This window comes from Zonotrichia albicollis, unplaced genomic scaffold (genome assembly GCF_047830755.1).
Source record: "Zonotrichia albicollis isolate bZonAlb1 unplaced genomic scaffold, bZonAlb1.hap1 Scaffold_197, whole genome shotgun sequence".
Lineage (NCBI taxonomy): Eukaryota > Metazoa > Chordata > Aves > Passeriformes > Passerellidae > Zonotrichia > Zonotrichia albicollis.
The window spans coordinates 27,582-49,005 of record NW_027428386.1 but is presented as its reverse complement, the minus strand read 5'-3'; the positions used below and the strand labels follow the sequence as shown (position 1 = coordinate 49,005).

The 21,424-nt window shown below is 60.1% G+C and overlaps 1 protein-coding gene across 2 annotated transcripts; it reads right to left on the bottom strand.

The window, feature by feature from the left end:
- Nucleotides 1-145: 145 nt before the first annotated feature.
- PYGM (glycogen phosphorylase, muscle associated) lies at nucleotides 146-20,751 on the bottom strand. Of its 2 annotated transcripts, XR_012578657.1 has the most exons (21): nucleotides 20,234-20,751; nucleotides 18,934-19,035; nucleotides 18,194-18,272; nucleotides 17,124-17,227; nucleotides 16,552-16,683; nucleotides 15,295-15,406; nucleotides 14,520-14,602; nucleotides 13,210-13,353; nucleotides 13,029-13,121; nucleotides 11,565-11,711; nucleotides 9,899-10,062; nucleotides 9,056-9,170; nucleotides 8,664-8,765; nucleotides 8,059-8,206; nucleotides 7,539-7,597; nucleotides 5,446-5,587; nucleotides 4,027-4,234; nucleotides 2,411-2,545; nucleotides 2,045-2,111; nucleotides 1,154-1,356; nucleotides 150-1,062 (listed from the first exon to the last, which is right to left on the bottom strand). XR_012578657.1 is itself a non-coding variant. In XM_074533969.1 (20 exons), the coding sequence occupies exons 1-20, from the start codon at nucleotides 20,474-20,476 to the stop codon at nucleotides 1,204-1,206; spliced, it is 2,532 nt and encodes an 843-aa protein (XP_074390070.1). In that variant the 5' UTR covers nucleotides 20,477-20,751; the 3' UTR covers nucleotides 146-1,203. The 2 variants fall into 2 exon arrangements, 1 of the variants encoding a protein (XP_074390070.1); XM_074533969.1 differs by having other exon boundaries at nucleotides 146-1,356.
- Nucleotides 20,752-21,424: the final 673 nt, after the last annotated feature.

The following is a 21,424-nucleotide window of genomic DNA, read 5'->3' as shown; positions in this document are numbered from 1 at the left end:
CCCCAGACCCCCCAAAATTCCCCCCAAATTCCCCCCCTGGCACCCCAAATTCACCCGGGACCCCAAAAAATACAACAAACACCACATTTCTGTCGTTTCTTGTGGTTTTTTTCCTTAATTTAATTTATCTTCATTCTATTTTTAATTCCTTTTCTGAGGGGGGGGACCCCCCAATTTTTTCCCCCCCCTCTCGGTGATGCCGCAGAGCCCCCACCCCAAAATCCCGCAGAACTGGGGAGACCCCCCCCGAAATTCAATTAAAACAACCAAAGGAGCCCCAAAACTGCCCCAAACTGCCCCAAAACTGCCCCAAATTGCCCCAAAATTTCCCCCAAACTGCCCCAAACTACCCCAAAATTGCTCCAAATTTTGGGGGGTCCCCTGAACCCCCCCCAGGGAAGATTTGGGGGTGCAAGGTGAGAACTGGAGGGGGTCTCAGGTGGTCTGGACAGTTGGGGACCCCTCCCCAATTATTATTTAGGGGAAAATTTGGGGGGGGGGCTGAAGGCACAAGGTGGGGTCGAGGAAGGGATTCGCGTTTTGGGGTGAATTTGGGGCATTTTGGGGGCGGGATTTGGGGAGGAATTTCAAGGGGATTCCAGGGGGGGTCCCGGGGGGGTCCCCGTTATTCCCGGGGCTGTTTTGGGGTGAATTTGGGGGATTCCAGGGGGGTTCCAAGGGGGGGGTTCCTCCACAATTCCCGGGGGGTGTTTTGGGGTGAATTTGGGGCATTTTGGGTGCGGGATTTGGGGAGGAATTTCAAGGGGATTCCAGGGGGGTTCCCGGGGGGGTCCCCGTTATTCCCGGGGCTGTTTTGAGGTGAATTTGGGATGAAATTTGGGGTGAATTTGGGTTCCAAGGGGGGGTTCCCCCACAATTCCCGGGGCTGTTTTGGGGTGAATTTGGGGCATTTTGGGTGCAAAATCTGGGGGGGAATTTCAAGGGGGTTCCGAGGGGGGTTCCCCGTTATTCTCGGGGGTGTTTTGGGGTGAATTTGGGGGATTTGAGTGCGAGATTTGGGGAGGAATTTCAAGGGGATTCCAGGGGGGTTCCCGGGGGGGTCCCCGTTATTCCCGGGGCTGTTTTGGGGTGAATTTGAGGCATTTTGGGTGCGAGATTTGGGGAGGAATTTCAAGGGGGTTCCCGGGGGGGTTCCCAGGGGGGTTCCCGGGGGGGTCCCCGTTATTCCCGGGGGGGTCCCCGTTATTCCCGGGACTCGTCGGGCGCGGGGATGCGCTGCCGGCTCGGCTCGCAGCCCCAGATCTCCCGCGCGTACTGAGCGATCGTGCGGTCGCTCGAGAATTTCCCCGCGGCCGCCACGTTCCGGATCACGGTCCGGGTCCACTCCCGCTGGTTCTGGGGGGGTCCCAGGGGGGGGAAATCAGGGCGGGGGGACCCCCAAAAACACCCCCAGACCCTCCAAAAACACCCCCAGACCCCCCCAGACACTCCCAGACCCCCAAAAACACCCCCAGAGCCCCAAAAACACCCCCAGACCCCCCAAAAGCACCCCCGGACCCCCAAAAAACACCCCCAGACCCCCAAAAACACCCCCAGACCCCCAAAAACACCCCCAGACCCCCAAAACCACCCCCAGACGCCAAAAACACCCCCAGAGCCCCAAAAACACCCCCGGACCCCCCAAAAACACGCCCAGACACCCCCAGACCCCCCAAAAACACCCCCAGACCCCCAAAAACACCCCCAGACACCCCAGACCCACCCTTGTGTGTCCCCATGGGGGTTTTTTTGGGGTTCCTCCCCCGCCCTGTTCTCAGACCCCTCCCCGAATATTTGGGGACCCCCCCTTTCCATCCCATGGGGTTTTGGGGACCCCCCCTGGGATCTCCTTTGGGTTTAGAGACCCCTCCCCAACCCCTCTGTGCCCCCTCGGGGGTTTTGGGGATTTTGGGGTCCCCCCCCCCCCCAAACCTCCCCGGGGTTTTGGGGAGGGGTCCCGTTGGGTGTTGTCATTTTGGGGGGTCCCTTTTGGGGGGGAGATCCCGTTTTGAGGGGGGGATCGATTTTGGGGAGGGGTCCCCACCTTGTAGAGGGCGCTGACTTTCTCCTGGCACTTCACGTAGGCCTCGTAATCCGCGAACACCTTAAACCTGAGGGGGGGGGAAACGGCGTCCGTGACCCCCCCATATCGCGATATAAACCCCGATATCCCCCATCAAACCCAATCCCCCCTGCCCAGGTGTCCGTGACCCCTCCCCTATCGCGATATAAACCCCGATATCCCCCATCAAACCCAATCCCCTCTGCCCAGGTGTCCGTGACCCCTCCCTATCGCGATATAAACGCCGATATCCCCCATCAAACCCAATCCCCCTATCCTGGCGCCGCCCCCTCCCCTCTCCGCCGCCCCTATCGCGATTCCCCGGCCCCGCGGCGCTCCTGTCGCGACCTGTCGTGGTTCATCAGCATGTTGACGATGTCGCGGAACAGGTCGGGCTGCCGGGGGCTGAAGAAGCCGGAGCTGAGCTGGTCCACGGCCTGGCGGAGCTCGGGCAGGCGGTCATAGAACTCCTGGGCCCGGTACCTGCGGGATTTGGGGGGATTTTGGGGGGTCCTGGGGGGTCCTGGGGGGCTTTGGGGGGTTTTGGAGGGATTCTGGTAAGGTCCTGGGGGATTATGAGGAAGTTTGGGGAGGTTTTGGGGGGTTATGAGGGAATTTTGGGGGGCTTTGGGGAGGTTTTTGGGGATTTTGGGGAGATTTTGAGGGATCTTGTGGGGGGGTTTTTGGGGTTCAGGGGGTCTCCCCCAAATCCTCTGCACTTCCCTCCCTGCTCAGCTTTGTGCCCATGGGGGGATCTGGGGGTCCTGAGTGACCAGAGGGGTGGTCAGTGGGTCACCATGGGGTGGTCACTCTGTGCAGTGGTCACTCTGTGCCACGGGGTGGTCAGTGGGTCACAATGGGGTGGTCACTCTGCACCGGTCACTCTGCACTGGTCACTCTGTGGGCACTGGTCACGCTGTGGTGGTCACTGAGTGCCATGGGGTGGTCACTCTGTGCACTGGTCACTCTGGGGACACTGGTCACTGCTGCAGTCACTCTGTGCCATGGGATGGTCACTCTGCACTGGTCACTCTGTGGTCACTCTGTGGTCACTCCGGTCACCCCTCAGCCCCTCACCCCTTCCTGTCCAGCGCTCTATGTCGGGCACCCTGGGGACACTGGTCACTGCACTGGTCACTGCAGTGGTCACTCTGTGGACACTGGTCACTCTGCACTGGTCACTCTGTGGTCACTCTGATCCCACATCACTGGTCACGCTGTGGTGACTCTGGGGTGGTCAGTGGGTCACTCCGGTCACTCTGCAGTGGTCACTCTGCACTGGTCACTCTGTGGTCACTCAGTGGTCACTCAGTGGTCACTCTGGCCCCCCCCAGCCCTCACCCCTTCCTGTCCAGCACCTCCACATCGGGCACCCTGGGGACACTGGTCACTGCACTGGTCACTGCACTGGTCACTCTGTGCCATGGGATGGTCACTCTGCACTGGTCACTCTGTGGTCACTCAGTGGTCACTCTGGTCAGCCCCCAGCCCTCACCCCTTCCTGTCCAGCACCTCCACGTCGGGCACCCTGGAGACACTGCTCACTGCAGTGGTCACTCCGGTCACTCTGCACTGGTCACTCTGCACTGGTCACTCAGTGCCATGGAATGGTCACTCTGCACTGGTCACACTGCACTGGTCACACTGCACTGGTCACTCTGCACTGGTCACTCTGTGTGCACTGAGAACTGGTCACTGCACTGGTCACTCTGTGCCATGGGATGGTCACTCTGCACTGGTCACTCTGTGGTCACTCTGTGGTCACTCAGTGGTCACTCAGTGGTCACTCCGGCCCCCCCCAGCCCTCACCCCTTCCTGTCCAGCGCCTCCACGTCCGGCACCCTGGGGACACTGGTCACTGCACTGGTCACTGCACTGGTCACTCTGTGCCATGGGCTGCACTGGTCACTCTGTGGTCACTCAGTGGTCACTCAGTGGTCACTCCGGCCCCCCCCAGCCCTCACCCCTTCCTGTCCAGCGCCTCCACGTCCGGCACCCTCATGCCGAAGATGAACAGGTTCTGCTCCCCGGCCTCCTCGGCCATCTCCACGTTGGCGCCGTCCATGGTGCCGATGGTCAGCGCCCCGTTCAGCATGAACTTCATGTTCCCGGTGCCCGAGGCCTCGGTGCCCGCCGTGGAGATCTGCTCCGACAGGTCGGCGGCCGGGATCACTGCGGGGATCGGGGGATATCGGGGGATATCGGGGGGTATCGGGTTATATCGGGGTGATAACGGGGGATATTGGGTTATATCGGGGGATATTGGGGTGTATTGGGGTGTATTGGAGATCTGCTCCGACAGGTCGGCGGCCGGGATCACTGCGGGGATCGGGGGATATCGGGGGATATCGGGTTATATCGGGTTATATCGGGGTGATAACGGGGGATATCGGGGTGATATCGGGGGATATTGGGGTGTATTGGGGTGTATTGGGGATCTGCTCCGACAGGTCTGCGGCCGGGATCACTGCGGGTATCGGGGGATATCGGGTTATATCGGGGTGATATCGGGGTGATATCGGGTTATATCAGGGTTATATCGGGGTGATAATGGGGGATATTGGGGTGTATTGGAGATCTGCTCCGACAGGTCTGCGGCCGGGATCACTGCGGGGTTATCAGTTTATATCGGGATAATATCGGGGTGATATCGGGTTGTATCGGGGGGATATCAGGGTGATATCGGGTTATATCAGGGGATATTGGGTTATATCGGGGGATATTGGGGTGTATTGGGGATCTGCTCCGACAGGTCGGCGACCGGGATCACTGCGGGGGATCGGGGGATATCGGGGGTATCGGGTTATATCGGGTTATATCGGGGGGATATCGGGGTGATATTGGGGGATATTGGGGTGTATTGGAGATCTGCTCTGACAGGTCCACAGCCGGGATCACTGTGGGGCACCGGGGTGGGGTCAGCGGGGTGAATATTGGGGGATATCGGGGTGATATTGGGGTGTATTTGGGTGTATTGGCATTATATCGGGGTGATATCGGGGGATATCGGGGGATATCAGGGGATATCGGGAATTATTGGGGTGATATTGAGAGATATCAGGGGATATTGGGGTGATATTGGGGGATATCGGGGTTATTCGGGGTGATATTGGAGTGTATCAGGGTTATTGGGGGATATCGGGGTGCATTAGGGTGATTTTGGGGTGATATCGGGGGTTATTGGGGTGACATCAGGTGACAATCGGGATATTTGGTGACACTGAAGTGATACCGGGGGACACTGGGGATCCTGCAGGGGGCGATTGGGGATTTTGGGGTGATTTCAGGGTTTTTTGGGGTTGGTTCGGGGAGGTTTTTGGGGTGATTCTGGGGAGTTTTGGGGTTATTTTGGGGGGGTTTGGGGTGATTTTTGGGGTGCTCACCCTTCTCGGCCAGCGACACCCGGTAATTCTCCAGGAACAGCACCCGCAGGCGGTCGCCCACGGCCGGGTCGTGGTTGACCACGTCCCCGATGGCCGTCACCAGCCTGATGATCATCTTGGCCATGTGGTACCCGGGGGCGGCCTGGGGGCACCCCAAAAACACTCAGGGACCCCAAAAACACTCAGGGACCCTAAAAACAGTCAGGGACCCCAAAAACTCTCTGACCCCAAAACACTCAGTGACCCCAAAAACACTCAGGGACCCTAAAAACACTCAGGGACCCCAAAAACACTCAGGGACCCCAAAAACCTTCAGGGACACCAAAAACACTCAGGGACCCTAAAAAACCTCAGTGACCCCAAAAACACTCAGGGACCCCAAAAACCTTCAAGGACCCCAAAAACCCTCAGTGACCCCAAAAACACTCAGGGACCCCAAAAACACTCTGACCCCAAAAATCCTCAGGGACCCCAAAAACACTCAGGGACCCCAAAAACCTTCAAGGACCCCAAAAACCTTCAAGGACCCCAAAAACCCCCAGTGACCCCAAAAACCTCAGTGACATCAAAAACACTCAGTGACCCCAAAAACCCTCAGGGACCCCAAAAACTCTCAGGGACCCCAAAAACACTCAGTGACCCCAAAAACCCTCAGGGACCCCAAAAACTCTCAGGGACCCCAAAAACTCTCAGGGACCCCAAAAACTCTCTGACCCCAAAACACTCAGCGACCCCAAAAACACTCAGAGACCCTAAAAAACCTCAGTGACCCCAAAAACACTCAGGGACCCCAAAAACCTTCAAGGACCCCAAAAACCCTCAGGGACCCCAAAACACTCAGTGACCCCAAAAACACTCAGGGACCCCAAAAACCTTCAGGGACCCCAAAAACCTTCAGTGACCCCAAAAACACTCAGTGACCCCAAAAACACTCAGGGACCCCAAAACACTCAGTGACCCCAAAAACCTTCAGGGACCCCAAAAACACTCAGGGACCCCAAAAACCCTCAGTGACCCCAAAAACTCTCTGACCCCAAAACACTCAGAGACCCCAAAACACTCAGGGACTCCAAAAACCCTCAGTGACCCCAAAAACCTTCAGAGACCCCAAAAACTCTCTGACCCCAAAAACCCTCAGTGACCCAAAAACACTCAGGGACCCCAAAAACACTCAGAGACCCTAAAAAACCTCAGTGACCCCAAAAACCTCAGTGACCCCAAAAACCCTCAGAGACCCCAAAAACCCTCAGTGACCCCAAAAACCTTCAGGGACACCAAAAACACTCAGGGACCCCAAAAACCTCAGTGACCCCAAAAACCTTCAGGGACTCCTCCCCCCAGAGAGCTCGGGCACCCAACAGGAACCCCAAAACCCCAAACCCAAATGGAGCCCCTCAAATTCCCACTCTGAGCACAAATGGAGCCCCTGAAACCCAAAAAAAACCCTCTAAATCCTCAAAATCCCAAAATTCCAAAAAGCCCAAATTTCCAAAATCCCAAATCCCAAAACTCAAAATCCCCAAAACCCCCAAATCCTACAAATCTTGAAACACTGAAAACCCCAACTCCCAAAACTCCAATAACCACAAAATCTTAAAACCCCAAAATTTCCAAATCCCAAAACCCCATAATCCCTCAAAACCCAAAACTCGAAAATCCCAAAACCCCAATATCCCACAAATCTTAAAACCCCCAAACCCCAAACTCCCAAAACTCCAAAAATCGCAAAATCCTAAAACCCCAACCCCCAAAACCCCAAACTACCAAAATCCCAAAATCCCCAAACCCCCAAAATTCAAAATTTGAAAACCCCAATACCCCACAAATCCTAAAACCCCCAACCCCCAAATTCCCAAAACTCCAATAACCGCAAAACCCCAAAATCCCACAACCCCAAAATACCACACCACCAAAACTCAAAAATCCCACAACCCCAAAACCCCCAAATCCCAAAAACCCCAAAACTTAAAAAAAAACCCCCAAAATTTCAAAATCCCAAAACTCCAAACCCCAAAACCCCAAAACTCAAAAAAACCCCAAAATTCCAAAATCCTAAACCCCCAAAAACCCAAAAAAACCCCAAATCTCCTGACCTTGCCCCCGATCATGATGGTTCGGGGCACGAAAGGTTTCCCGGGGTCCTTCTTGATCCCTAAAATTGGGGGAGACCCCAAAATGGGGGGGGGGGCATGAGTCAAGGGAGACCCCCCCAAAATCGGGGAGGGGTCCCCGAGGAGTTTGGGGGAAATTTGGGAGATCCCAGGGGGATTTAGGGGATTTTGGGGGATCCCAGTGCAGTTTTTTGGGGTATTTTGGGGGGGATTTGTGGGATTTTGGGGGGGAGGATTTGGGGATTTTTGGGGCTGGGGGATTTTGGGGGGCTCTCCCCAAATGAGGAGGGGTCTCAGGGTGATTTCGGGGACCCCCACTCACGGTTGTAGAGGGTGATGACCTGCGGGAATTTGGGGGTTCTGGAGGGGGTCTCAGCACAGATTTTCTTTGGGATTTGTGGGATTTTTGGGGGGATTTTTGGGATTTTTGGGGCTGGGGGATTTCGGGGGGCTCTCCCCAAATGAGGAGGGGTCTCGGGGGCTTTCGGGGACCCCCACTCACGGTTGTAGAGGGTGATGATGTGCAGGCAGTTGAGCAGCTGCCGCTTGTACTCGTGGATCCGCTTCACCTGCACGTCGAAGAGCGAGGCCGGGTTCACCCTCACGCCCGACATCTTCTCCAGGTACGCCGCGAACTTCACCTTGTTCTCCTGCAATTCGGGGAGGGGGCAAACAGGGGCTGGGGGCGCCGCCGGGACCCCCAGAGCCCCCCCAAATTCACCTCAAAGTGGGTGCAGCCCCCCCAAATTCCCCCCAAGTGGTTCCAGCTGAACCCCCCAAACCTGTCCAGGTGTGCCCTGGATCACCTGAGATGGGGAAGGGGCTGCTGAGACCCCCCCAGAGCCCCTTGGGACCCCTCCCCAGCCCCTCGAGGATCCACCCAGGACCCCCGGGACCCCCAGAGCCCCCCACCAAAATCCCCCCAAAGTGGGTCCGGACCCCCCAAATTCCCCCTTGAGCAGCCCTGGCTGCGCCCCCCACACCTGGTCCAGGTGTGCCCTGGAACACCTGAGAGGGGCAGGGGCTGCTGAGACCCCTTGGGACCCCCCTTGGGACCCCTCCCCATTATTTTGGGACCCCCCGGGACCCCTCCCCAGCCCCCCGGACCTGTTTGACGTTGGCCACGTCCCGGATGAAGCTCTCGTCATCCACGAAGTCGCGGAGCCGCTGCAGCTGGTCCAGGTCGGACACGAAATCCTCCCCGATGCGCTGGGGGGGGACAGGGGGGAACCAGGGGGGAACCAGGTGAGCACAGGTGAGACCCAGGGGATCCCAGTCCGTCCCAGTCCCTCCCATTCCCATCCCAGTCCGTCCCAGGTGAGCCCAGGACATCCCAGGTGATCCCCAGTCTATTCCAATCTGTCCCAATCTCTCCCAATCTGTCCCACTCCCTCCCAGTCCCTCCCATTTCCATCCCAGTCCCTCTCATTCCCATCCCAGTCCATCCCAGTTCCCCCCAGTCCATCCCAGTCCGTCCCAGTGCCCCCAGTCCCGCTCACCTGCGCGATGACCTCGGCCAGCCCGGGGTTGCACATCACCAGCCAGCGCCTCGGGGTGATGCCGTTGGTTTTGTTCTGGAACTTGTGCGGCTCCAGCTCATAGAAATCCTTAAACCTGGGGGGGACACGGGGACAATGGGGGACATGGGAGGGACACAGGGACACGGGGACAGTGGGGACATGGGGACACCTGGGGACATGGAGGGACATGGGGAGGACGTGGGGACACCGGGGAATATGGAGATATGGGGACAGTGGGGACACTGGGGGGACACTGGAAGGACATGGCGGGGGACACCTGGGGACACAGGGACATGGGGACACCTGGGGACATCTGGGGACATGGGGGGACACAGGGACAGTGGGGGGGATGTGGGGACACCTGGGGACACGGGGAACATGGGGGAGACATGGAGACAACTGGGGGGGCATGGGGACACTGAGGGGACACGGGAATATGGGGGGACATAGGGACACACCTGGAGACATGGGGACACCAAGGGACACAGTGGGGGACACAGGGACGGGGGGGACATGGGGGGACATGGGGGGACATGGGGGTACATGGGGACATGGGGACACTGAGGGACATGGGGACACCTGGGGGACACGGGGACAGTGGGGGACATGGGGGGAGGGCAAGGGGGAATTTGGGGTCTGGGACGGGTTTGGGGTCCTGGGGGTGGCCAGGACATGATTGGGGTGATTTGAGGTGATTTGGGGTGATTTAGGGTGATTTGGGGGTCTCATACACGCTGTCCTTGAGGATCTGCGAGTGGATCTCGGGGCCCTGGGGGTCTGGGGATATTTGGGGGTATTTGGGGTGATTTGGGGGGTCCGTACACGCTGTCCTTGAGGATCTGCGAGTGGATCTCGGCCACGCCGTTGACGGCGTGCGCGCCCACGATGCACAGGTGCGCCATGTTGATTCGCTTCACGGCGCCCTCCTCCACCAGCGACATCCGGCGGAGCCGCTCCAGATCCCCCGGGAACTGCGCGTACACGCGCTGGGGGGGCAGGGGGAGAGCGCTGGGACCCCCGAGATCCTCCCCCCCCATTGGGGACAGCGCTGGGACCCTCGGGATCCTCCCCCCCCCATTGGGGACAGCGCTGGGACCCTCGGGATCCTCCCCCATTGGGGACAGCGCTGGGACCCCCGAGATCCTCCCCCCCCATTGGGGACAGCGCTGGGACCCCCGAGATCCTCCCCCCCCCATTGGGGACAGCGCTGGGACCCCCGAGATCCCCCCCCATTGGGGACAGCGCTGGGACCCCCGAGATCCCCCCCCATTGGGGACAGCGCTGAGACCCCCGAGATCCCCACTGGGGACAGCGCTGGGACCCCCCTGGGGAGAGCCCTGAGACCCCCATCGGGGACATCGGCACCCCTGGGACCCCCATCGGGGACAGTGCTGAGACCCCCGAGATCCTCCCCCATTGGGGACAGCCCGGAGACCCCCCAGGGACATCAGAACCCCTGAGACCCCCATCAGGGACATCGGGACCCCTGGGATCCCATTGGGGACAGCCCTGAGACCCCTCAGGGACAGCCCTGAGACCCCCGAGATCCCCCCCCACCAAGGGACTGCCCTGAGACCCCCATTGGGGACATCGGCACCCCTGGGACCCCCATCGGGGACAGCCCTGAGACCCCCGAGATCCCCCTCCCCCACCAAGGGACATTCCTGAGACCCCTGGGACCCCCATCAGGGACATCGGGACCCCCGAGATCACCCCCACCAAGGGACAGCCCTGAGACCCCTGAGATCCCCCCACTCAGGGACAGCCCTGAGACCCCTGAGATCTGCCCCCCCACTCAGGGACAGCCCTGAGACCCCCACTGGGGACATTGGAAACCCTGGGACTCCCATCAGGGACATCGGGACCCCCGAGATCCCCCCCACCAAGAGACAGCCCTGAGACCCCTGAGATCCCCCCACTCAGGGACAGCCCTGAGACCCCCATCGGGGACATGGGGACCCCTGAGACCCCCAATGGGGACATTGGAAACCCTGGGACCCCCATCAGGGACATCGGGACCCCTGAGATCCCCCCCAGGAACAACCCCAAGGACACCAAATCCCCAAAGACCCCCAGAGATCCCCTCCAGGGACACCCCCATGGACATTGGACCCCCTGAGACCCCCCCAGAGACCTCCCAGGGACATCACAGCGACCCCCCCAATGTCACCCCCAGAGACCCCCTGAGACCCCTCCAATGGCACCCCCACAGCGTCCCCAGACCCCCATAAACCCCCCTGGGACCCCCAAAAATCCCCCAGCTAGTGGAGAACTGTGCCGAGGGGTGGGAGGGGGGCACAGACTATTGGGGGACCCCCCTCAATTCCCCCCTCACCCCCAAACCGGGCAGGAACTTCCCCCCATGTTTCCCCCAATGTTACCCCAAACACCCCCCACACCCTCTGCACCCCCAAACCCCGAGGGTCCCCCAGCCCTGAGGACCCCCGGGACCCCCCCCACCCCCATTTTGCCCCCTCCCCAATCTCACGTCCAGGAAGCGCTGGTTGATCTCGTAGATGAGCTGCAGGTGCCGCGGCAGCAGCGACTCCAGCAGGTGAACGGGCCAGCGCTCCAGCGCCTCGGGCAGCACCGTGTGGTTGGTGTAGGCGCAGGTGCGCACCGTGATGTCCCACGCCTGGAACGGGGCGTTTAAAGGGTTAAAATCACGATTTAAAGGGTTAAAATCATGAATTAAATAATTAAATTATTGTTTAATTGTAGGAGCAATGTGGTTGGTGCAGGTGCGCACCGTGATGTCCCACGCCTGGGATCGAGGGCATTTAAAGGGTTAAAATCATGATTTCAGTGTTACATGTGATGATTGTTTAGTAATAGATTGTTTATAATTATTGTTTAATTGTGGGAGCAATGTGGTTGGTGCAGGCGCAGGTGCGCACCGTGATATCCCACGCCTGCCATTGAGGGGATTTAAAGGGTTAAAATCATTATATCATTGCTACATGTGATGATTGTTTAATAATTAAATAGAATTATTGTTTAGTTGTAGGAAGAGTGTGGTTGGTGCAGGCACAGGTGCGCACCGTGATGTCCCACGCCTGCAAGAGGGTAATAAAAGGGTTAAAATCATTATTTCAGTGTTAGATATGATGATTGTTTAGTAATTAAATGTAATTAATGTTTAATTGTAGGAGCAGTGTGGTTGGTGTAGGCGCAGGTGCGCACCGTGATGTCCCACGCCTGGGATGGGGGGATTTAAAGGGTTAAAATCATAAAATTTGGGGAATTAGAAGCTAAACTTTGCGAGGAAAAATGTTAAAAATACTCTGAAAATGTTAAAAAATGTTAAAAACTCTGAAAACGTCAGGCTTTGTGTTTGCCAGATCGTGTGAAATTGCACCTGCCTCATGCAGCACATGATAAATTACATCATTGTTAGATGTGATGATTGTTTAGTGATTAAATACAACTCCTGTTTAATCGTAAGAAGAATTATGAGAAACTGTGTCAGAATTTTGAGGGGTCCCAGGAAAGTTTTGGGGTCCCAGGGGGAGGTTTTGGGCTCCCAGGAAGGTTTTTGGGCTCTGGGAGGTTTTGGTGTCCCCAGGAAGTTTTTGGGGACCCCAGGAAGGTTTTGGGGACCCCAGGATGGTTTTGGGGACCCCAGGATGGTTTTGGGCTCCCAGGAAGGTTTTGGGCTCTGGGAGGTTTTGGTGTCCCCAGGAAGGTTTTGGGGACCCCAGGAAGGTTTTGGGGACCCCTCCCCGCAATTTTGGGGGGCCCAGGATGGTTTTGGCATCCCCAGGAAGGTTTTGGTGTCCCCAGGAAGGTTTTGGCATCCCCAGGAAGATTTTGGTGTCCCCAGGAAGGTTTTGGGGACCCCAGGAAGTTTTTGGGGGCCCTAAGATGGTTTTGGTGTCCCCAGGAAGGTTTTGGGGACCCCAGTAAGTTTTTGGGGACCCCTCTGCGCGGTTTTGGGGGTCCCAGCACCCACCTGGTCCCACCCCAGGTGCTCCTCGTCCAGCAGGATCCGCATCAGCTCGGGGATGGCCAGCGAGGGGTGGGTGTCGTTCAGCTGGATCGCCACCTGCGCGGCCGGGAAGGGGTTAAACCGGGGGGAATTTTGGGGTCCCAGAGGGGTTTCTGGGGGGTCCCCGGGGCGCCCCGGGGCTCACCTTGTCGGGGAAGCTCTCGAAGGATTTGCGCACGGGGTCGCGGCTGCCGAACTTGGCGGATTTGAAGCGGCGCACGATGTCGTGGAGCGTGGCGGCCACCACGAAATATTCCTGCTTCAGCCGCAGCTCCTTGCCCTCGAAAAACTGGGGGTGTCCCCGTGTGAGACCCCGAAATAGCGCCCCAAAACCCCCTCGAGAAACTGGGGGTGTCCCCTCCCCGTGAGACCCCGAAATAGCGCCCAAAAACCTCCCATGAGACCCCGAAACAGGCACCCGAAACCCCTTCGAAAAACTGGGGGTGTCCCCGTGTGAGACGCTGAAACAGCACCCCAAAACCCCCTCGAAAAACTGGGGGTAACCCCCCTGTGAGACCCCGAAATGGCACCCCAAAAACCCCTCGTGAGACCCCAAAATAGCACCCCAAATCCACCGTGAGACCCCAAAATAGCGCCCCAAATCCACCTTGAGACCCCAAAACAGCCCCCACAAATCCTTCCTGATTCAGCCGCAGCTCCTTGCCCTCGAAAAACTGGGGGTGTCCCCCTGTGAGACCCCGAAACAGCACCCCAAATCCACCGTGAGACCCCAAAACAGCACCCAAAAACCCCTCGAAAAACTGGGGGTGTCCCCTCCCTGTGAGACCCCAAAATAGCACCCCAAAAACCCCCTGGAGAAACTGGGGGTGTTCCCTCCACGAGACCCTCAAACCCCTTGCCCTCAAAAAACTGGGGGTGCCCCCCCTCGAGAAACTGGGGGTGTCCCCTCCCCGTGAGACCCCAAAATAGCACCCCAAAACCCCCTCGAGAAACTGGGGGTGCCCCCTCCGTGAGACCCCAAAACAGCCCCCAAACCCCTTCCCCTCAAGAAACTGGGGGTATCCAGGACCCCCCCACATTATTTTTGGGGTTTTTTTAATGTTCTCGTCCAGGTTTGGGGGTGCCCTGGGATTCCCAGTGCCCCCAGCCCCTCCTGAGCCCCTCAGGACCCCCCAGACCCCTCAGGACCCCCCAATTTCTCACGTTGTCATTGGGGTACAGCACTCTGGAGATGTTCTCGGCCAGGTTTGGGGGGTCCCAGAGCCCCCCAAACTCCCTCAGGACCCCCCCAGGACCCCTCAGGACCCCCCAAGATCCCCCAGACCCCCCAATTTCTCACGTTGTCATTGGGGTACAGCACTCGGGAAATGTTCTCGGCCAGGTTTGGGGGGTCCCAGAGCCCCCAGACCCTCCCAAACCCCCTCAGGACCCCCAAATCCCCCCCAGACCCCCCCAGACTCCCCCAGACTCCCTCAGGACCCCCCAATTTCTCACGTTGTCATTGGGGTACAGCACTCGGGAGATGTTCTCGGCCAGGTTTCGGTCCAGCACGGCCTGGACGTACCCCCCAACATTGACTGGGGGGGACAGAGAGGTTTGGGGGTGGAAATTTGGGGTTCAGGGGGGTGGATTTGGGGTTTGGGGAAGGATTTGGGGGTTCAGGGTTGGATTTTGGGGTGGATTTGGGGGTTCAGGGGGGAATTTGGGGGTGGATTTTGGAGTTCAAGGGTGGATTTTGGGGTTCAGGGGTGGAAATTTGGGGGTTTAGGGAAGGATTCGGGGGTTCAGGGTTGGATTGTAGATTCGGAGGTGGATTTGGGGTTGGATTTGGGGTTCAGGATGGATTTTAGGTTGGATTGTGGGTTCAGGGATGGATTTTGGGGTGGATTTGGCGTTCAGCGTGGATTTTGGCGTGGGTTTGGGGTTGGATTTTGGTGTTCCAAGGGTGTATTTTGGGTTGGATTTTGGGGTTCCAGGGGTGGATTTAGGGCTGGATTTTGGGGTTCAGGATGGATTTTGGGTCAGATTTTGGGTTCAGGGATGGATTTTGGGGTGGATTTGGCATTCAGGGTGGATTTTGGCGTGGGTTTGGTGTTGGATTTTGGGGTTCCAGGGGTGGATTTAGGGCTGGATTTTGGGGTTCCAGGGGTGTATTTTGGGTTGGATTTTGGGGTTCCAGGGGTGGATTTGGGGCTGGATTTTGGGGTTCAGGATGGATTTTGGGTTGGATTTTGGGGTTCGGGATGGATTTTGGGGAGGGGGCACTCACAGTCCTTGAGGTTGAAGTCGTTGGGGGCGCGCGCTGACCACAGGCGCAGCGTGTTCACCGTGTTGTTGCGGTACCCGGGCACGGGCGTGTCATAGGGCAGGGCCAGCACCACCTGCGGGTGACACGCGCGTGTGCAAGGGGGGGCACCCCAGAGCACTGACAGCCCCCCCGAGCTGCGGCACGTCCTCAGGTGTGCTCAGGTGTGCTCAGGGTGTGACACCTGTGTGTGTATGTGTGACACCTGTGTGTGTATGTGTGACACCTGCGGGTGACACGCGCGTGTGCAAGAGACACCCCAGAACACTGACAGCCCCCCCGAGCTGCGGCACGTCCTCACCTGGGCTCAGGTGTGCTCAGGGTGTGACACCTGTGTGTGTATGTGTGACACCTGTGTGTGACACGCGCGTGTGCAAGGGACACCCCGAATGCCCAGAGCCCCCCCGAGCTGCAGCACGTCCTCAGGTGTGCTCAGGTGTGACACCTCTGTGTGTGTGATACCTGTGCCCAGGTGTGCCCTCACCTGTGTGCCCACCCACCGCGCCCCCCATGCCCCAGGTGTGCCCCCCATGCCCAGGCATACCCCAGCTGTGCCACTCATGCCCAGCCGTGCCCAGGTGTACCCAGGCGACCCCAGGTGTGCCCCCCCTGCCCAGGCATACCCTAGCTGTGTCCCCCATGCCCAGGTGTGCCAGGTGTGCCCTCACCTGTGTGCCCAGGTGTGCCCAGGTGTACCCAGGTGTGTGCCCAGGTGTGCCACTCATGCCCAGCCGTGCCCAGGTGTACCCAGGTGTATCCCAGGTGTACCCAGGTGACCCCAGGTGTGCCCCCCATGCCCAGGCATACCCCAGCTGTGCCCAGGTGTGCCCTGGCATACCAGGTGTGCCCTCACCTGCGTGTCCACCCACCGTGCCCCCTAAGCTCACTGCTCCCCATGCCCACCCGTAGCCAGGCATACCCCAGCCGTGCCCAGCCGTGCCCCCCATGCCCAGGTGTGCCCAGGTGTGCCCTCACCTGTGTGCCCAGGTGTGCCAAGCTGTGCCCAGGTGTACCCAGGCGTGTGCCCAGGTGTGCCCCCTCATGCCCAGGTGTACCCCAGGTGTGCCCAGGTGTAGGCAGGTGTACCCAGCCGTGCCCAGGTGTACCCAGCTGTACCCAGGTGCGCCCCCTCATGCCCAGGTGTACCCAGCCGTGCCCAGGTGTGCCCAGGTGTGCCCCCTCATGCCCAGGTGTGCCCAGGTGTGCCAGGTGTGCCCTCACCTGCGTGTCCACCCACCGCGCCCCCTCGGGCCCGTGCTCCACGCGCCCGTAGAAGCGCACCGGGATCGTGTACTCGGGCCGCGCCTTCTCCCAGGGGTTCCCGTAGCGCAGCCAATCATCGGCCTCCTCCACCTGGGGGCGGGGCGCAGCTCAGACCCCTCCCCAAAATCCCCAGAATCCCAAAATCCCAAAATCCACACAGGGACCCACCCAAAAACCCCAAAACCTCTAAATCTACACAGGGACCACAAAACCCACCCAGAGACCCCTCCCCAAAACCCCAAAATCCAAACAGGGACCCCAAAATCCACACAGAGACCCTTCCCCACCCTAAAACCCACCCAGAGACCCCAAAACCCACCCAGAGACCCCTCCCCACCACCCTAAACCTATCCAGAGACCCTTCCCCAAAATCCACCCCAAAACCCACCCAGAGACCCTCCCGAAAACCCCAATACCCACACAGAGACCCCAAAACCCCCCCAGAGACCCCTCCCCAAGCCCCACCTCCTCAATACCCACCCAGAGACCCCTCCCCACAGCTGCCCCGCCCCCAGGACCCCTCCCCGCACCTGCCAGCCCCCCGCGATGCGCTGGTTGAAGATGCCGAACTCGTAGCGGATCCCGTAACCGTAGGCGGCGAGACCCAGCGTGGCCATGGAGTCCAGGAAACACGCTGGGGACACGGGGACATTGGGGACACCATCAGGGACACGGGGACATTGGGGACATGGGGACACCATCAGGGACATGGGGACATTGGGGACATGGGGACATTGGGGACACCATCAGGGACATGGGGACATTGGGACATGGGGACCCAGCGTGGCCATGGAGTCCAGGAAACACGCTGGGGACATTGGGGACACCATCAGGGACATGGGGACATTGGGGACACGGGGATATTGGGGACATGGGGACATGGGGACATGGGGACACCATCAGGGACATTGGGGACATTGGGAAATGGGGATCCAGCGTGGCCATGGAGTCCAGGAAACACGCTGGGGACACAGTCAGGGACATTGGGGACATGGGGACATTGGGGACACCATCAGGGACATTGGGGACATGGGGACAGGGGCTGGGGACAGTGGGGACAGGGGTTGGGGGCACTGGGGACATGGGGGGACACAGGGACAGGGGCTGGGGACACGGGGACACAGTCAGGGACACCGGGGACAGGGTCAAGGACAGGGTCAGGGACTCGGGGACACAGGGACAGGGGCTGGGGACAGTGGGGACATGGATACTGGGGTGACACGGGGACAGTTGGGGCACACAGGGGACACTGAGGGGACAGTGGGGGTCAGCGACACTGGGAGGACACTGGAGACATTGGGGTGGTACAGGGACACTGGGGGGACACTGGAGTGACACAGGGGACACTGGGGACACTGTGGGGAATCATGGAGGACAGCAAACACGCTGGGGGACAGGGAGATGCCACTGGGGGACATTGGGGACACCATGGGGACATGGTGAGGGGGGGGACGACAGGAGCATCCCGGGGGGATCCCCATGACCAGGAGTGGGACACGGGGGACACTCCTGGGGACAATCAGAGACATCCCGGGGGGATCGGGGACAACACCGGGGACATTGGGGGGTCCCCCCCAGCCCCTTGGGGACCCCCCCGCACCTGCCAGCCGCCCCAGGCCGCCATTGCCCAGCCCCGCGTCCTCCTCGATCTCCTGCAGCTCCTCCATGTCCAGCCCGAGCTGGGGACGGCGACAACAGAGCAGCGGTTGGGAGGGACCCCAAAACTTGGGGGGACCCCAAAACTTGGGGGGTGACACCCCAAAACTGAGGGGGGACACCCCAAACCATCCTCATCCCCCTCCCTCCTCCCACTGTCCCCTCTCTGTCCCCCCAATCCCGCTCCTCAAATCTCACCACACCCATGGGGACAGCCCCGCATTGCGGCCCCCCAAGACCCCTCCCCAGCCCCCCAAGACCCCAAAATTGGTGGGGGAACACCCCAAAACTGGGGGGGACACCCCAAATTTGCGGGGGGACACCCCAAAACATCCCCATCCCCCGCCCTCCTCCCACTGTCCCCTCTCTGTCCCCCCAATCCCGCTCCTCAAATCTCACCACACCCATGGGGACAGCCCCGCATTGCGGCCCCCCAAGACCCCTCCCCAGCCCCCCAAGACCCCAAAATTGGTGGGGGAACACCCCAAAACTGGGGGGGACACCCCAAATTTGCGGGGGGACACCCCAAAACATCCCCATCCCCCGCCCTCCTCCCACTGTCCCCTCTCTGTCCCCCCAATCCCCCTCCTCAAATCTCACCGCATCCATGGGGACAGCCCCGCATTGCGGCCCCCCACGACCCCTCCCCAGCCCCCCAAGATCCCCCCCCCAAATTCCCCCCACCTGGTAGAGCGCCTCGTCGCAGCCGCTCTGGAGCCCCAAATTCACCATGGTGTTGGTCAGGGTGCGCCCCATGTAGAACTCCAGGGACAGGTAATAGATGCGCTAAAAGGGGGTTCGGGGGGGTCACCGGGGGTCACCGGGGGTCACCGGGGGTCACGGACACCCCCGCGCCCCCCGGGTCCCCCCCCCCCGGCCCCGCCGCCCCCCCGCTATCCGGTGTCGGGATTAAATGGCAGGGCCGGGGTGGCGGGAAAGGTCAGGATAAATTTAACCGGGAATGATGGGGAGGGGGGGGAAAGGAACCCCCCAGTGCTGAACCCCCCCGAAATGCACCCCCAAAATGCACCCCCAAAATCCCCCCCCGAAATGCACCCCCAGAACCCCCCCCCAAACTCGCACCCCCAGGACCCCCCACCCCAATCCTGATCCCCCCTGAAATGCACCCCCAGAACCCCCCCAGTCCTGATCCCCCCCTCCCGAAATGCACCCCCAAAATCTCCCCCTCCCAGAACTGCGACCCCCACAAACCCACAGCCCCCACCCCACCATTCCTGGTGACCCCCCCTAAATTAGGGTCATCACAGTCGCACTGCATGGAGACCCCCAAGACCCCCCAAATCCCTTCAGGACCCCCCCCCCCTTCAGAACCCCCTTTTTCACCACCTGGGGGTCCTTTAGTTATAGCGCTGTTGGGTGTGCAGCCCCCAGACCCCTCTAGGACCCCCCAAAACCCCCAGGACCCCCCCAAACCCCCACTTTGGGGTTCTTGCCTTTATAGCATCGCTGTGTTTGCAGCCCCCAGACCCCTCTGAGGACCCCCCAAATCGCCCAGGACCCCCAAATCCCCACCTTGGGTTCTTCCTCCTCATGGCACTGCAGACACCAGAACCCTCCAGGACCCCCCAAAACCCCCAAGGACCCCCAGGACCCCTCATACCCCCACCTTGGCCTCCTTCTCATCATGGCACTGCAGACACCAGACCCCTCCAAAACCCCCAAAACTCCCCCAGGACCCCCCAAACTCCCACGTTGGCCTCTTCCTCATGGTAGCACTGTTGGTTTTGCAGCCCCCAGACCCCCCAAAACCCACTCAGGACCCCCCAAAAACTCCCAAATCCTCATCTTGGGCCATTCCTGGTGGTGACACTGTTAGTTCTGCAGATCCCAGACCCCCCAAAACTCCCCCAGGACCCCCCAAACGCCCACCTTGTGGTCTTTCTCGTAGCAGTACTGCTGTGTGTGCAGACCCCAGACCCATCCAGGACCCCCCAAACCCCCCCAGGACCCCCCAAACGCCCACCTTGGGGTCTTTCTCGTAGTAGTACTGCTGTGTCCGCAGCCAGCGTCCCACCAGGTGGTCGCGCACGGTGTGCGCCAGCGCCATGTAGTAGTCGCGGGATGTCGCGACATTGCGATCCTTGACGAGGGTGAAGTGCAGGTGCCGGTTGAAGTTTTTCTTGAGCTCGCCCACGTTCTCGGGCCCCGCCAGGCCCCGCACGCTGATCTGCCGCCGCCGGTCCGCGTCCGTCAGCGGTCGCGACATGGCGACACAAATCGGGGTGGGGGTCTCTGGAGAGTCAGGGGGGCTTTAAGGGGTGGGGGGATCCGAGGGGTCCGCAGGAATCCGGGTTTGGGGGAGATCCAGAGGATTCCGGGTTTTGGAGGGGTGCGGACGGCTCCGAATTTTGGGGGCTCCGAATTTTGGGGAGGGGTCCTGGAGGCCTCTGGATTTTGGAGGGGTCCGGAAAGCTCCGAATTTTGGGGGGGGTCCTGGGGGGCTCCGGGTTCTGGGGGTTTAAGACTTGGGGGGCTCCGGGCCGGGGGCGGCGGCAGCAGCGGCGCCACGGCCGCTTTGAACGCGCGGGTGATTCAATATTCATGAGGGGGCGGAGCCTAAATGAAGCCACGCCTCCACTCCGCCACTCCGGATATTTAACCGATAACTATTAATAAGGGGCGGAGCTAAGCGCCGGGAATATGCTCTGCTCGTTAAATATTCATGAAGGGGCGGGGCTTAAACTCCTCCCGGTCCCACAGCGCCCCCTGTTGGCCTCGCCCTTCCGAGCCCCCTCCCCAAACCCGGGGGTCCCGAATGCCCCCATTTGGGGCGGGGGGGGAAATCTCTAGGTGTGTCCCCCCCCCTCAGGGGGGGTGTGTGCGCTGCCCCCCCCCGCGGTAACCCGATCCCCCCCCATGAAGGTCGCGACATTCGCGGTGACCTCGGCGCTGAGTGACGGCCGCAGGGGGTGGGGGGGGGCGCGACCCCCGCGACGGCGGCTCCGGTTTCACGGGGGGGGGGGAGCGAAACCCGAGCCCGGTGACGCGGATTGGGGGTGGGGGGGGTGGGAAAACGGGACACACAAAATGAGGGGGGGGCCCAACGGGGGTCCCGCTCCTTTATTCATACACAAAAAAAGCGCGGGGAAAATGGGGGGGGGCTCTACAAGGGGAGATTTGTTTTTTGGGGGGGGTTGGGAGGGGGGCCCAGAAC